At 45.8% G+C, this 13,138-nt stretch overlaps 2 protein-coding genes across 7 annotated transcripts; both read left to right on the forward strand.

Moving 5' to 3' along the window:
- Positions 1 to 1,297: 1,297 nt before the first annotated feature.
- On the forward strand, positions 1,298 to 7,973 carry LOC310694781 (arylacetamide deacetylase-like 4; the record flags this gene model as incomplete). Of its 4 annotated transcripts, none has more annotated exons than XM_083478343.1 (5): positions 1,298 to 1,560; positions 3,118 to 3,334; positions 4,006 to 4,069; positions 6,310 to 7,076; positions 7,109 to 7,973. In XM_083478343.1, the coding sequence occupies exons 2-5, from the start codon at positions 3,157 to 3,159 to the stop codon at positions 7,120 to 7,122; spliced, it is 1,023 nt and encodes a 340-aa protein (XP_083334469.1). In that variant the 5' UTR covers positions 1,298 to 1,560; positions 3,118 to 3,156. The 4 variants fall into 4 exon arrangements, with proteins under 4 accessions (XP_083334469.1, XP_083334467.1, XP_083334466.1 ...); XM_083478341.1 differs by having other exon boundaries at positions 1,303 to 2,399; positions 6,310 to 7,083; positions 7,116 to 7,973; XM_083478340.1 differs by having other exon boundaries at positions 1,303 to 2,399.
- A 157-nt stretch (positions 7,974 to 8,130) lies between these two features.
- Positions 8,131 to 13,065, forward strand: GPATCH4 (G-patch domain containing 4). Of its 3 annotated transcripts, none has more exons than XM_083478377.1 (8): positions 8,131 to 8,358; positions 8,920 to 9,069; positions 9,513 to 9,586; positions 10,060 to 10,152; positions 10,568 to 10,675; positions 10,911 to 11,017; positions 11,183 to 11,233; positions 12,063 to 13,065. In XM_083478377.1, the coding sequence occupies exons 2-8, from the start codon at positions 8,988 to 8,990 to the stop codon at positions 12,448 to 12,450; spliced, it is 903 nt and encodes a 300-aa protein (XP_083334503.1). In that variant the 5' UTR covers positions 8,131 to 8,358; positions 8,920 to 8,987; the 3' UTR covers positions 12,451 to 13,065. The 3 variants fall into 3 exon arrangements, with proteins under 3 accessions (XP_083334503.1, XP_083334502.1, XP_083334501.1); XM_083478376.1 differs by having other exon boundaries at positions 8,950 to 9,069; XM_083478375.1 differs by having other exon boundaries at positions 8,144 to 8,358; positions 8,980 to 9,069.
- The last annotated feature ends 73 nt before the right edge of the window (positions 13,066 to 13,138 follow it).

A 13,138-nucleotide genomic window follows, 5' to 3' on the forward strand; every position in this document is an offset into this window, starting at 1 on the left:
ACATCTGAAGGCAGCCTGTATGGAGAAACTTTTAATGTTTGATGTTTCATTGGTTTTTTAAAAATATTCTGTGGGGAGCTGCCCAAGTTGTTGTTAAATTATTGTTACACTTAATTGAATAGCAGTTGCCAGGAGCCTCTGGAGGGGAGAGATGCCTTTGGGCTCCAATCCTTCTTGCAGGCTTGGCCACCGCGGGGAGACGATACTGAGATCGTCCTGCTCGCCGTTAAATCTCGGCATAACCCCTATCTACTGTGCTCCGTCCTACTTATCATCGCTTATGGCCGCATCTCACCGATATGCCTTCATTAGAGCTAGGTTCAATGTTTTTCCAACAAACGTGCTGAGACATAGATTCACTAAGGGCCAAGTCCCTTCACTGTGTGCTTGTGAAATGAAAACATCTGAATCTCTACATCATGTTATGTTTATCTGCCCTATGTACAGTTCAGCTCGTGCTAGTATACTAAACTCCATAATCCAGCCTATGGCTGACAAACCAGTTTGTCTGGGTTCTTCAAGATGTGGATCCTTATATTACCCTACAGGTTGCTAAATTCCTAACAGCCGTCCTCTCGTACAAGAGACGGAATGGAATGTTAGCTGATTATTGATAGTTATAAGAATTTTTGATAATGACACCAGATATTGATTTTAGCGTAGTGCCTAAATTTTTAATCTTAATCTTAAATTTTTCTTTTGAATTGCCAATATTTGTCCTTGTGAGCTGTGAATTGTGTTATATTACTTGTGGCTTGTACGAGACCGCTGTTTTATTTGATTTGTTTTGTGTGTTGTGCTTTATGATGGGCGTAAAGCCGAATAAACATTTTGATGATGATACTGAGATCCCTGCATTGCAGGGGTTGGACTAGATGACTCTCAGGGTTCCCTTCCATCTGTAAGATTCTATGATTCTAACAGGGTGCGGGACTAGATGGGCCGTTGGCCTGATCAAACTACAGGGCTCTTCACGTGTTCACGCAGACGCACGTGTGTGTGTGTGTGTGAGAGAGAGAGAGAGGGCGCACCTTCAGAAGCTCGTCTCTTCTTTGCAACTAGGATGAATCAGCTGCAACCCCCCCCCCGACCCACAGCTTCCCTGCCTGCTCTCTCTCCACCCCTAACCCCAATTCCACGGGTATTGCATTGCATTGCACAAACACCCAAACACACCCACACACCCAAAGCTTGCTGCAACCCAAAGTGCTTTGCACTCACCCGACTCGTCGCTGCATCCGACGGCAGAGGGGACGGGTCAGCTGTTCTTCTGAGGCCGCGCCCCCTTTCCCAAGTCAGTATCCAGCATCTCTCTCTCTAGCAGCTCGCACTCTCTAGCTTTAACCCTTAAGGCAACGAGGCCGGCAACTTCGCCCCCGAGGGAGGGTGTGTGGATGTATGGAAAGTCCCCCGAGGTTTGCAGAAAGCTCCTCTCCGTTTGCAAGGCTAGTCTGCCGCCCGACACCTGCCTGTCTATAAAAGGAAACAAGATGCAAGGCCTGGGCTGCTTTCCCTTTCATGCACGCGGATGCACCGTGAAAGCAAAAGCAGGGGAGTCTGGTAGGAACTGCGTACTGGGCGGGCGCAGGAGGGAGAGGAAGGACTAGACAAGGCGCGAGGGGCGGGCGGGCGAGTGGGAAGGCGGGGGAAAGCGCCGAGGCGGAATACTTTTTGCGCCTTTGTGCCGTTTTGTCACCCCCCTCAGTCTTGACACCCGGCCGGTCTGCCCCCACCGCAGCCCCTTCCTCCGCATCTGCGCCCATGGCCACACCTGCATAGATGTGCCATCCCTGATCACCTGAGCTGCCCAATTCATGGGGGATGAAAGATGCTGAAGTATTTTGTGTGGGAGAGGAAGCATCATAAAAATGATGTGTTGCAAGGGTGGTGCCTATCATAAGAGAAGGGTGCTTGGCCTGATCTGCTTGGCCTTCAGAGTCTATGGAAATCCCATGCACCTCTTCTCTCTGGAGGAGGAGTGGGAAGCTACAGCCACACCCTGTGTGAGGAACAACCGCAGCAGTCAGTAATCTAGGCTAGACTGCAATCTGAACAGGTTAATAAAATATTTTCTCAATTGAAAGCTATGTGGGTTGGCCGAGGATGCTCTCTTGCACATGAAGAAACTAGTCTCATACAATTAGCATTGTCCCAGACAAAGTCCTTACAAAAGCATCGGCTCAGGCGAAGTCCCTACATCTGCACTTCTGAGTGTAAGGGAAATGGCATTTGGTGGAACTCTGTGGATGCTGATATTATATACATTTTCATTCATTCATTCCTTGCTGTTTGCATGGGGAGTCTATTATCATTTTAAAAGGACCCACATTCCTCCAGGAATCAGCCAGGGCATAAAATTACGAGTTTTCAGTTTTGCAATGGAATATACACTTGGACTGGTAAGTTTGTTTTGAATATATCACAATCGAAGGGATGGAGTGACCCACCCTCCTTATCAATAAGGCTACAATGTTCAGGATTTTTTAGTTCAGAGAAAAGGCAAGCAACTGGCAACATGATGGAGGTCTGTAAAATTATGGATGGCGTGGAGAAAGTGGATAGAGAAAAGCTTTTCTCCTTCTCTCATGACACTAGAACTTGTGGAGATCCAATGAAGCTGAATGTTGGAAGATTCAGGACAGATAGAAGAAAGGACTTCTTGACACCAAACATATTCAAACTATGGAAGTCTCTTTCACAGGGGGCAGTGATGGCTACCAAGATGATAATAATAATAATAATAATTTATTTATACCCTGCCCATCTGGCTGGGCTTCCCCAGCCACTCTGGGCGGCTTCCAAAAAAATATTAAAATACTGTAATACATCAAACAAAGTTGAATAGCTTCCAAAGAGGAATAGATAAATTCGGTGAGGAGGAGGTTTTGGGTGGCTGCTAGTCTACATGCCTATACCCTGCTTCTAAAGCTACAGGCACCAATGCTTCTGAATACCTTTTGCTGGGAGAGGGCTCCTGTGCACAGATCCTGCTTGAAGGTTTCCCACAGGTAATGTGAGAACAGGCTGCTGGACTAGATGGGCCATTGGCCAGGTCCAACAGGCTCTTTTTACATTCTTATGTACATATATGTATGCTGAATGTTTTGATTTAAACAGGGATTGTTTCTGGAAAAACTGGGCATTTGCCATAGATACATGATCTGGAGGATTGCGTTCAATGCCATACTAACAGGGAAGGACTCAAAGTTGATCAGTAAGGACCTGGTTTTTGATGGGGTGCCTGTGAGGGTGTACTGGCCCAAGACACCAGCTGCTGGGAACAGGAGAGGAATCATCTATCTTCATGGAGGCGCTGGACTCACTGGAAGCTTCCGTAAGTTCTTTGAAACAGTCTCACAAAGGTTTACCAAATGGTTTGTGGAGAATTTGGGGCGGTACTTTAATGTAAAGCTCCCAAAATGTTTGCTACATAGAGGTGGGGTGCTTCATACTGCTGCTGTTGACAGTTTAAGATTAATGTAGGATGTCATCGTGTGGTAAGAAAATGGGGCTGAGAGGCCCCCTGTTACAAAGGTGACCAGTTCTGTATCACACTCAATGAAATATCCTTAAAATGTCAAAGAAGATGTTATCTGCTTCATGCCGCAAAGGACTTTTATGAAATGGCTTCCAGAGATGATCAGAAATAACTGGAAAGAAGCCCAGAAATGTGGGTGGAAGTTTTGTTTTGTTTTTTACCCAGTGACACTGCTTGTTCTGTTACTGATCAGGAGAGAGTAAAACCCACAGAATGGTTTTTAGCTAGTGATTTACAAAGAGTTCAACTGAGTTTTTCCCAACTGAGCTCTATTAAAAGTTGTTGTTTTCTCTAATCAAGTGGCATCTACATTTTATGACATAAAAATAAATAAATAAGCAGATCTCTTGATTTCAACAGATTTACTTTTAGTAGGACTGACACAGACTTCAGCTCACAATGATATCAGTGTTCTTGACCAGGAAAAATTGTAATGGAGGTTTGGGGGGGCTTTTGCTTTCTTTCAGGAGCCTCTGAAAAGATCTGCCGTTTCATGGCCAACCAAAGTGATTCAGTGGTTGTGAGTGTTGGGTAAGTGGTTTCACTCTCTTGGTAGCCGTGTAATGCCCCTCAGCTTCTAACCTTTTCTAAGACCTGATCCCAGAGGAATTATTTTATTTTATTTTATTTTATTTTATTTTATTTTATTTTATTTATTTGTACCCCACCCAGCCGCTCTGGGTGGCTTCCAACATATATAAAAACGTAATAAAACATTGCACATTAAAAAGCTTTCCTTAACAGGTCTGCCTTCAAATATCTTCTAAAGGTTACATAGTTACTCATCTCCTTGACATCTGACATACCCAGCAACAATTCTCAGATGAAAATAGGGACCTCCTACCATAGCACCCAATGTTTCTCCGATGAAAATGCTGATGTCTTACCATACTCTTCAACATTTATCGGATTAAAATTGGGACATCATAAGGAAAAGTGGGCCATTCCAGGATCAAATCAGAAACTGGGACAGCTTCTGTAAATCCGGGACTGTCCCTAGAAAATAGACTCACTTGGAGGATCTGAGGAGGGTGTTCCATGGGGCGGACACCACTAACCAAGCCATCTGCTTGGTTCCCTATAGCTTTACATCTAGCAGTAAGGGAACATCCAGAAGGCCCTCAAAGCTGGATCTCTTATGTCCTGGCGGGATGATGGGGGTGGAGATGCTCCTTCATGTATACAGAGCTGAAGCCATTTAGGGCTTTAAAGGTCAGCACCAACACTTTGATTTGTACTCTGAAATGTACTGGTAGCCAATGTAGTTCTTTTAGGACCATAGTTATATGCTCCCGACGGCTGCTCCAAGTCACCAGTCTAACTGCTACATTCTGGATTAGTTGTACTTTCCAAGTCACCTTCAAAAGTAGCCCCACATCCAGCGCATTGCAATAGTCAAAGCCAGAGATGACCAGAGCATGTACCACCCTGGTGAGACAATGTGCAGGCAGGCAGGGTCTCAGCCAGCCTACTAGATGGAGTTGGTAGACAGCTTCCCTGGACACAGACCTGACCTGTGTCCCCATGGACACCTGTGAGTCCAGAATGACTCCCAGGCTGCCCACCTGGTCCTTTAGGGGCACAGTTGCCCCACTCAGGACCAGGGAGTCCCCCACACCCACCCAGCCCCTGTCCCCCAGAAACAGTACTTCTGTCTTGTTGGGACTCAAGTTCAGTGGGTGAAATGCCATCCAGCTTTATAAAGTTGTAAACATAGTGATTTTGCCAACATTTAGAATGGGTGTTCATTTTTGTATTTAGATTTCTAGCTCAAATCCCTTTGACTTTGAACATAGTAAGAAATCTGCTGGATCAGGCCAAAGGGGACTCATCTAGTCCAGCATCATGTTCTCACAGTGGCAAACCAGATGCCCAAATGGGAAACGCGCAAGCAGGACCTGAGAAGAGCTCTCTCCCCAGGTCCAGTTTCCAGCAACTGGTATTCAGAAGCATTACTGCCTCTGATAGTGGTGGTAGCACATCATCCTTGTGACTAGTATCCATTGCTATTAGCAATTGCTAGGAGTCTTGCCAACCTGCTCAGGTGAGCTGTGGATGGAGGACAGGTAGATACCTAGTAGTGGGATTATAACTTCACTGATGCACAGGATGCTACCGGAACCTGCTAATGGACAGAGGAAAACAAGAATAGACCCTCCAGGTGCCCCTATTTGCAGTGACTGTCCCAGATTTTCAGAAGCCATCCTGGTTTCTGATTTGATCCCAGAATGTCCCACTTTTCTTCAGGATGTCCCTATTTTCATTGAGAAATGTTGGGAGTGTTTGGAATTATGCAACCCCTGAGCCAAAGAGATAAGAGATACGGCATCTGAAGGCAGCCCTATATAGGGAAGTGTTTTAATGTTTAATGCTTTATTACCTTGTTATATATGTTAGAAGCTGCCCGGAGTGGCGGGGGCAACCCAGTCAGATGGGTGGGGTATAACTAATTTATTATCATTATGGAATAGAATGCCTCTTTCATCGGAGAAATGAGGGGGGTATGCAAGAAGGAAGGAGCTGGAGGGTAGAGAAAGGTGTGTTGTAATGAAACCGCCTATTCATCCAAAGGGAAAGTTTGCATTTGCTTTCCATTTTTGCCTCAGGTCCACCTGTAGCTGGCATGTGCCCCCCACAAGGTTGCATGGAAAGGAATGTGGCCCCAGGGGTGAAAAAGATTCTCAGCACTTGCAGTATGCCATTACAGAAAATGGTCTTTTTCCATGAAGTGTATGGTGTTGATTGTGGGCGATATCTTGTTTTCTCTTTAGATTTCGTTTAGCTCCTGAGCATCCCTATCCAGTCCCTGTACTGGACTGTTTAACTGCTACAATACACTTTCTGAAGAATGCAGAGGAATACGGAGTGGACCCCAACTGCATTGCCATTGTTGGGGAGAGTAGCGGAGGCACATTTGCAACAGCTATTTGTCAAGAACTGGTGACCAGAGAGGACCTCCCAAGAGTGCGAGCTCAGGTCCTGATCTACCCATTTCTACAATCAGGGGACTTTGATTTGCCATCCTATCAGCAAAACCAATCAGTTCCTCTCTTGTACAGAAAACGAGCTATCAAACTTGGTTTGACACATCTCACTGGGAAGGAGATCAATGTGGACCTAGTTGTAAAAGGTGCCCATATCCCTTCTGATTTGAGGGAGAAGTACAAAAAATGGGTCAGTGCTGATTACATTCCAGAAGAATTTAAGGCCAGGGGCTATGTCCCTAATGCTCCTGTCCCATTTTCAAAAGAACTTTATGAACAAGTTAAAAGAGCTGGTGAGACAAAGTTTTCCCCCCTTCACGCAGAGGATGACATAATCCGCCAGCTCCCGGAGACTTTCCTTCTAACCTGCGAGTATGATATTCTCCGGGATGATGGGCTGTTGTACAAGAAGCGGTTAGAGGACAACAGTGTGCCCGTGACACATCATCATCTTCCAGATGGATTCCATGCAACAATTAGCTTTTTTGGTTTATGGCCACTTGAATTTCCGAGCTCAAGGAAATGTATGGAGCATGTGGTACAGTTCTTAAAAAGTTTATAGAAATGAATGATATTAATAAATTAGACTTGAGTAAATGAATGACCTTCTTTGTCTTCCATTGGCAGCCTTCCCCTGTTGTGGCTGAACATTCCCCTCTCCCTGTTGTCCCAATCCTAAAGTAAGACGAGAAACTCATATCCAAAATTCTACCCAGTCTGATTGATTAGAATCACCATGACATTTGTAAGTTCATAAGCAAAGCGCTGCTGGATCAGGCCATTGGTCCACCTCATCCAGCATCCTGTTCTCAGAGTGACCAAGCAGAGGCCTCTTGAGATGCCAGCAAGCAGTACCTGGGTGCAAGAAAACTTTTGCAGCATTCAGCAGCATACAGCTTGCAATAGTGGAGGAAGAACATAGCTATCGCCTCCTCCAGGAATTGGGCCTAATCCTCTCAAAGCCATCCTACCGGGTCACCAGGTTAGCTTATTCCATTAACTGTTGCTCCATAATATTTGAATATATTTAGCAATAAAGAAGGCGCTTCTGTGTATTAAGCCAAACTGAGCTAAGCCCACGGGAGTGATATAAACACATTTAATTACACCCTTAGATTATAGCAAAATACTCATTTCGTAACACTCACTCCACATTTGTAAATCGAACTTTTAGTGTGGCAGGACACACACTTTGGAACTCCCTGCCTACACTTTTTTTGGTGCCTGCTAAAATTGTTGTTAATGCCAGCCTATCCAGGTATGAATAATGTTGATATATGTTTTAAGCTCATTGTTGATTTCATTACTCTTTTCTGAATCTTTTAAACAGCTGTTGTTACTGATAATTTTGTTGTTTTGTTCCTCTTGCAAACTGCTTTGAGGCTCCCCCTTGCAATCAAGGTGTATATAGATTTCATGAAACAATAAAAAATAAAGGTGTTAAAAAGCAACGCTTGTGTTTGCAACTGTCCCCCGACAGGTGTATAGTTGCAGAGGTTGGGCTGCTGTCTAACAGCGATAAAGCTTTTAATAATGCCAATCAGAGAAAAGCCACTAGCAAAAATCATTTATTTAAAAAACCCTTTAAACGCGCAGCAACCCAGCGCTAAATACAATACGGCCCCTAAACAAGCAGCTTTAACCCTACTCGCTGGTCCCTTTGGTCCCCTCTCTTCAATTCACCCACAATCCTTTGCAGCCAGGGCGTGGGTGGGGAAGGATCTTACTTCCGGTCAAGATGGCCGCGCCCGTGTTGATCACGTGTCTGCATCAAAAGTGAAGCGCCGCAATTCCGAGTGATCCGCAACTGGAGCTTTTTCGTTTTCTGGAGGAGTGGTGAGCTGGGTGCTTTTTATTGTGGGCGGGGGTTGCTGGAGAGATGCGGGAGTGCAGTCCGAGGCTATTCCACCTTTGGGCAGAGTGGAGGGTCGCTGGTGAGAGCGTTTGAGTTTCCTTCCGCAGGGTTAAGGTTGTTGAGAGCTAAGTAATTCTCTTTCTTGTGTAGGGCTATGGTAGAGCAACTGGTTTGCGTGCAGAAGGTCCCAAGTTGGCTGCTCCAGGCAGGACTGGGGGGAATTCCCTGCCTGAAATCCTGGAGAGCAGCTGCCAGTCAGTGTAGGTAATACTGGGGTAGCTGGTCTAAGAGTCTGATTCAGTATAAGGCAGCTTCCTCGGCTTCTATTTAAATCAGTCCTTTATTCAGAACCGTGAGGGCTGTAATTTTTCTTTTTCTTCTGGGGAAAGGCTGTAGCTCAGTAGCACAGTATCTGCCTTGCATGCAGAAGGCTCAATCCCTGGCATGCCCAGTAGGGCTGGGGTAGGACTCCCTGCCTAAAATCCTGGAGAGGGACAGCCAGTCAGGGCTCATTCAGACTTCCTTTTGTGCCGTGTTTCTAGGCACAGGTCTGCCACTCTTTTATTTCGCAGCTTCTTTATGTTCCATATGTGTCTATCCAGCTTCTATCATGAATGACACTGCTCAGGAGAATAAAAGCAAAGGACTGAAATTTGCAGAGAAGCAACTGAAGAAGCATGGCTGGAAGAAAGGTAAGTGGGTGGGGCTTGTTCATGGGGATCTTTTGGATACATTCAGGGCCCCCCCCCATTAATGTATATGTATAGAACTGGAGCAACATTAGATTCATCACAGCATGGGGCAAAAGGATGGGGTGGGATGCGGAGAAATACTAGTCAAAATCTGTGTTTCAACTTCACACACACTAGCAGGGTGAGAAGCAGGAAAGTGCTTATCTAAAGACCTTAAAGCTTTTGTCGGTCCAGTATCATATTCTTTTTCTGTGTGTGTAGTGTTATGGCATGCACTCAGCTCTCGTTATGGTCAGACCCCATGTGCCAGTTAAATACTAATCAGTGTTCTAGCTGCTTGCTTTTTTGGAATGATATTTGGAACTCATTGGCTGCAAAGAACTCTGCCTCCTGTTTGTTCTTTCTCCTAACTGTGACTCCATTCTTCGCAAACTTTATTTTAGGCAAAGGACTTGGGAAGCGAGAAAATGGGATCTCTGAAGCCATAAAGGTCAAAGTCAAGTGTGACTCAGCTGGGGTAAGGAAAGTCTTGAGCCTGTGGGTTTAGAAAAGATTAGGGAGGCTGAATCTTTGATCAGCAAGTTCAGTGGAGAAGGAAGGAGCTGGAAAAAAGGTCTTTAAAAGTGCTCCCTGTTGATTAACATATTATGGGTATGAAGTACTCTTCATCAGAGGCAACGGACACTTGACTGATTTAAATAAGGAGCTTGATCATAGAATATATTTCGTTTTAGCTAAAATCGGTTGAGAAGTGTCTATAGGTGTAGAATTCCTGGCCAAAACAAGAATAAAATTTTAAAAAACACAGATAGCTTCAAAATGCAGGAGAGGGAGTCATAAAAGGGAGGCAGTGGGCTACTGTGTAATCGTCTCTTTGGTTTGGGATATGGTGTTGGCAGCCTTTGGGGCCCTGCGAAGTTGTGGGCAAAAGTGGCTGTCACTACTTTGGGAGAGTCTACAGCTCATAACTTCTGTTTCATTCCAACACAGGTGGGCCACAACCCAGCTGAGCAATTCACTTTCCATTGGTGGGACCACCTCTTCAATTCATCTGCTGCTAACATTGCTGTGGAGACTGGGCAGGTAAAGAGGACATACAACTTTGGGCTTTGGCATTGTTGGAAGGCCCAGGGTTTTGTCATGGTGTGGAAACTTATACAGTAGGTCAGAGGTTTTCAACTTTTTTGAGTCCACTGCTCCCTTGACCAACTACATTCTTTCTGCATCACCCCTGTGGGCCTCAGGAGCCCAGTTATGTCACCCCTTGCCTGCAGAGCTGGCAGCCTCTCGCCCTTTTTTGATCAGCCTCCTCTCCCCTCTCCTCCTCTTCCCTGTCCTCTGGTCAGCCACTGCTGCCGCCCCTGGTTTCTGAGTTGCCCCCCTGCCCCAAAGAGAGGTGCCTCCTCACACTGCCTATTCCCAACAGCATGTGGTGATTGTTCTTTTTCAGGCTTTAAGCTCTGAATACAGCTGCTCCTCTCTTCTTCCTCCCCTCTAGGATGGTGTCAAAGTGAAAAAGGTATCTGAGCAAGATGGAGTGATAACGAATAAAAAGCCCCGTAAAGCGCATGGGGAGAAGAACTTGGTCTATGGGCGCTTTGTGAAGGTAGTGAGATGTTAAAGATTCAGACTTGTGGTGTTGATGGTGGGGCTTGGCGTGTTTGGAATGGTTTGTAGCTCACTGGAAGAGCCCCTGAGCTGCATGCAGGAAGTTTTGGGCTCAGACACTCCCAGTTTAAAGGGATCTCCTATGGAAGGGCCATTTCCATTCAGAATGTGGCTTAACAGTGAGTAAAGATACATTTTTGGCCACCTCTGACCCATCTATGCCCCACTTCCAGGCAGCTACATTGACATCTGGTGGAGAAGAGCCTGTATATGTCGTCTCCTCTTCAGACAGCGACAAAGAGGATGAAGATGAGCAACTGGACCTATCTACAGCCAGGAGGTAACCAGGGGTTGAGATTGGGTTGGGTTGGCCTAGATCCACTTGGTTGGCAAAGAGGTCTAACCACACTTCCCACCCCCCTTTTTTTTGCCTTGAGGGGCTGTGTGTGTATTCTCCTTAGCTGCAGGCTGGTCACTCCTTAACACAAGCTTTTCTCTTTCCCAGGTTGACTGATGAAGAGCTGGTCCAGGCCTGTGGAGGAAGAACAGCCCATAAGTGAGTATGGTATGAGAGTTAGCTGATGCGCCCCCAATTTTATGGGGAGGGTTGAGTTTTAACAACTTGGGCCAGTTTACCTGTGAGATCGTCATATCTCATATATGCCCACTTGACCACCACTTTGATCTGCGGAACTGGCAGAATTACAGGTCTCATGTTAATGCCCATTCTGCGTTTGTAAGAAATCAGGTTTTTTTAGTGTGGCAGCACCTACACTTTGGAACTCTTTTCCTATTGACACCAGGTGGGTGCTTTCGCTATACTCTTTCTGGCGCCAGCTAAAACCACATTTGTTTAGACTAGCCTACCTAGATACGTAGAATGTTTACATGTGTTTTAATCTGTTCTCAGCTAACAGATTTGCATGTTTTAAATGGCTGGCTCTACTGATAATTTTATTGTTTTATTCTGTTTGTAAATCACTTTGAGGTTTTGTTTTTACTGTCAAGTGGTATATAAATATTATGAAATAAATAACGTGTTTAGAACAGCCTTTGCCAACCCTGTGGCCTTCAGATATTTTTTACTACACCCTCTTCTTCCCCCCTCCCTTTGCTGATGGGAGTTGTAGTTCAGATTAAGGCCTCTCTGCAGCTAGATGTGCAGTGGGTGGTATTAAGTGCATGGGGGCAGGTGAAACTCTTCTCCTATTTTCTTACACTGGCCACTGGTGGATTAAGTGACACTTTTCCACAAGCCAGATTTGGCCCATGTCTACCAGTTGGAGAACCTGGAGAAGTCATGAGCAAAGTTCAGAATCTTAAGAATGTTTTGGTGGCTGGAGTTGCTACTGACATTCCCAATGTCTGTTCTGTGCTCTCTCCAGAGGGGCTCGGCATGGCTTAACCATGACAGCAAAGCTGGCACGGCTGGAGGAACAGGAAAAAGCTTTCTTGGCTCGCTACGTCCAGCAAAAGGGAGGAAAGCAGGAGGCAACTGAGGCTGCCTTGAATGGCAGCAGCCCACAGCAAAAGAAAGCCAAGAAACGCAAAGAACGAGAAGGCGAGGCTGCGATTCATGAGAGCTTGGAAGTGACAGTAGATGAGGATCCCTGGGAAGAACAAGAGGAGGAGAAACCCAACAAGAAGAAAAAGAAGAAGAAAAGGAAGCACCGGGAGGATGGAGAAAGCAAGAAAGGACCGTTGGTAGAAATTGCAGAGAAATGGCCAGAAATGGCCAGTCACAGAGGGAAGCCAAAGAGGAAATCAAAATGAAAGTGGGACGATAGCAAAGGGAATTGTGGTGGTGGTCTTCTGCTCGCTGAAATTCTTAGAGCCCAGTTCCTGCTGGATCCCATCTCGCTGCTGTCCCACATTAGAAACTTGCTGCGTCAACAGCACCCTCTGGCCCAGGGGTAGGCAACCTAAGGCCCATGGGCCGGATGTGGCCCATTCGCCTTCTCAATCTGGCCCTCAGATGGTCTGGGAATCAGCATGTTTTTACATGTGTAGAATGTGTGCTTTTATTTAAAATGCACCTCTGGGTTATTTGTGGGGCATGGGAATTCATTCCCCCCCCCCCTAATATAGTCTGGCCCACCACATGGTCTGAGGGACGGTGGACCGGCCCATGGCTGAAAAAGGTTGCTGACCCCTGCTCTAGCCTAAGCTCATTTGCGCACTTTGTGTCGTGGAGGCTGGCTGCTTAATTTTTTTCTTGTAAAGAATCGGCAGCTGGAAGAGTAAGGTGGCAAAAACACAGAGAGAATCAGGGGGTTGTATCCAGTGAATCCCTTTTGCAAAGGGAACAGACCTCCGCTGGGTCTGGTCAAAACCTGCTCTAGGAGGTTAGGTAAATGGGTATTAAAAATAAAACAGTGCATGGCTCAATTTTGCTTGAAGGTGAAGAAACAGCACTGCTACATCACACCAAAAGTCCCAACATCGGTCCCATTCACATCAT

The sequence above is a fragment of the Podarcis liolepis genome (assembly GCF_965112155.1).
Source record: "Podarcis liolepis genome assembly, chromosome: 15".
Taxonomy (NCBI): Eukaryota; Metazoa; Chordata; class Lepidosauria; order Squamata; family Lacertidae; genus Podarcis; species Podarcis liolepis.

Bases quoted from the DNA above. Each gene is read 5' to 3' on its own strand.
- GPATCH4 (XM_083478377.1), top strand. From the start codon at position 8,988: ATGAATGACACTGCTCAGGAGAATAAAAGCAAAGGACTGAAATTTGCA. The intron at 10,153-10,567 runs GTAAAGAGGACA...CCTCCCCTCTAG, and splicing joins TTGCTGTGGAGACTGGGCAG to GATGGTGTCAAAGTGAAAAA. The intron at 11,018-11,182 runs GTAACCAGGGGT...TCTCTTTCCCAG, and splicing joins GACCTATCTACAGCCAGGAG to GTTGACTGATGAAGAGCTGG.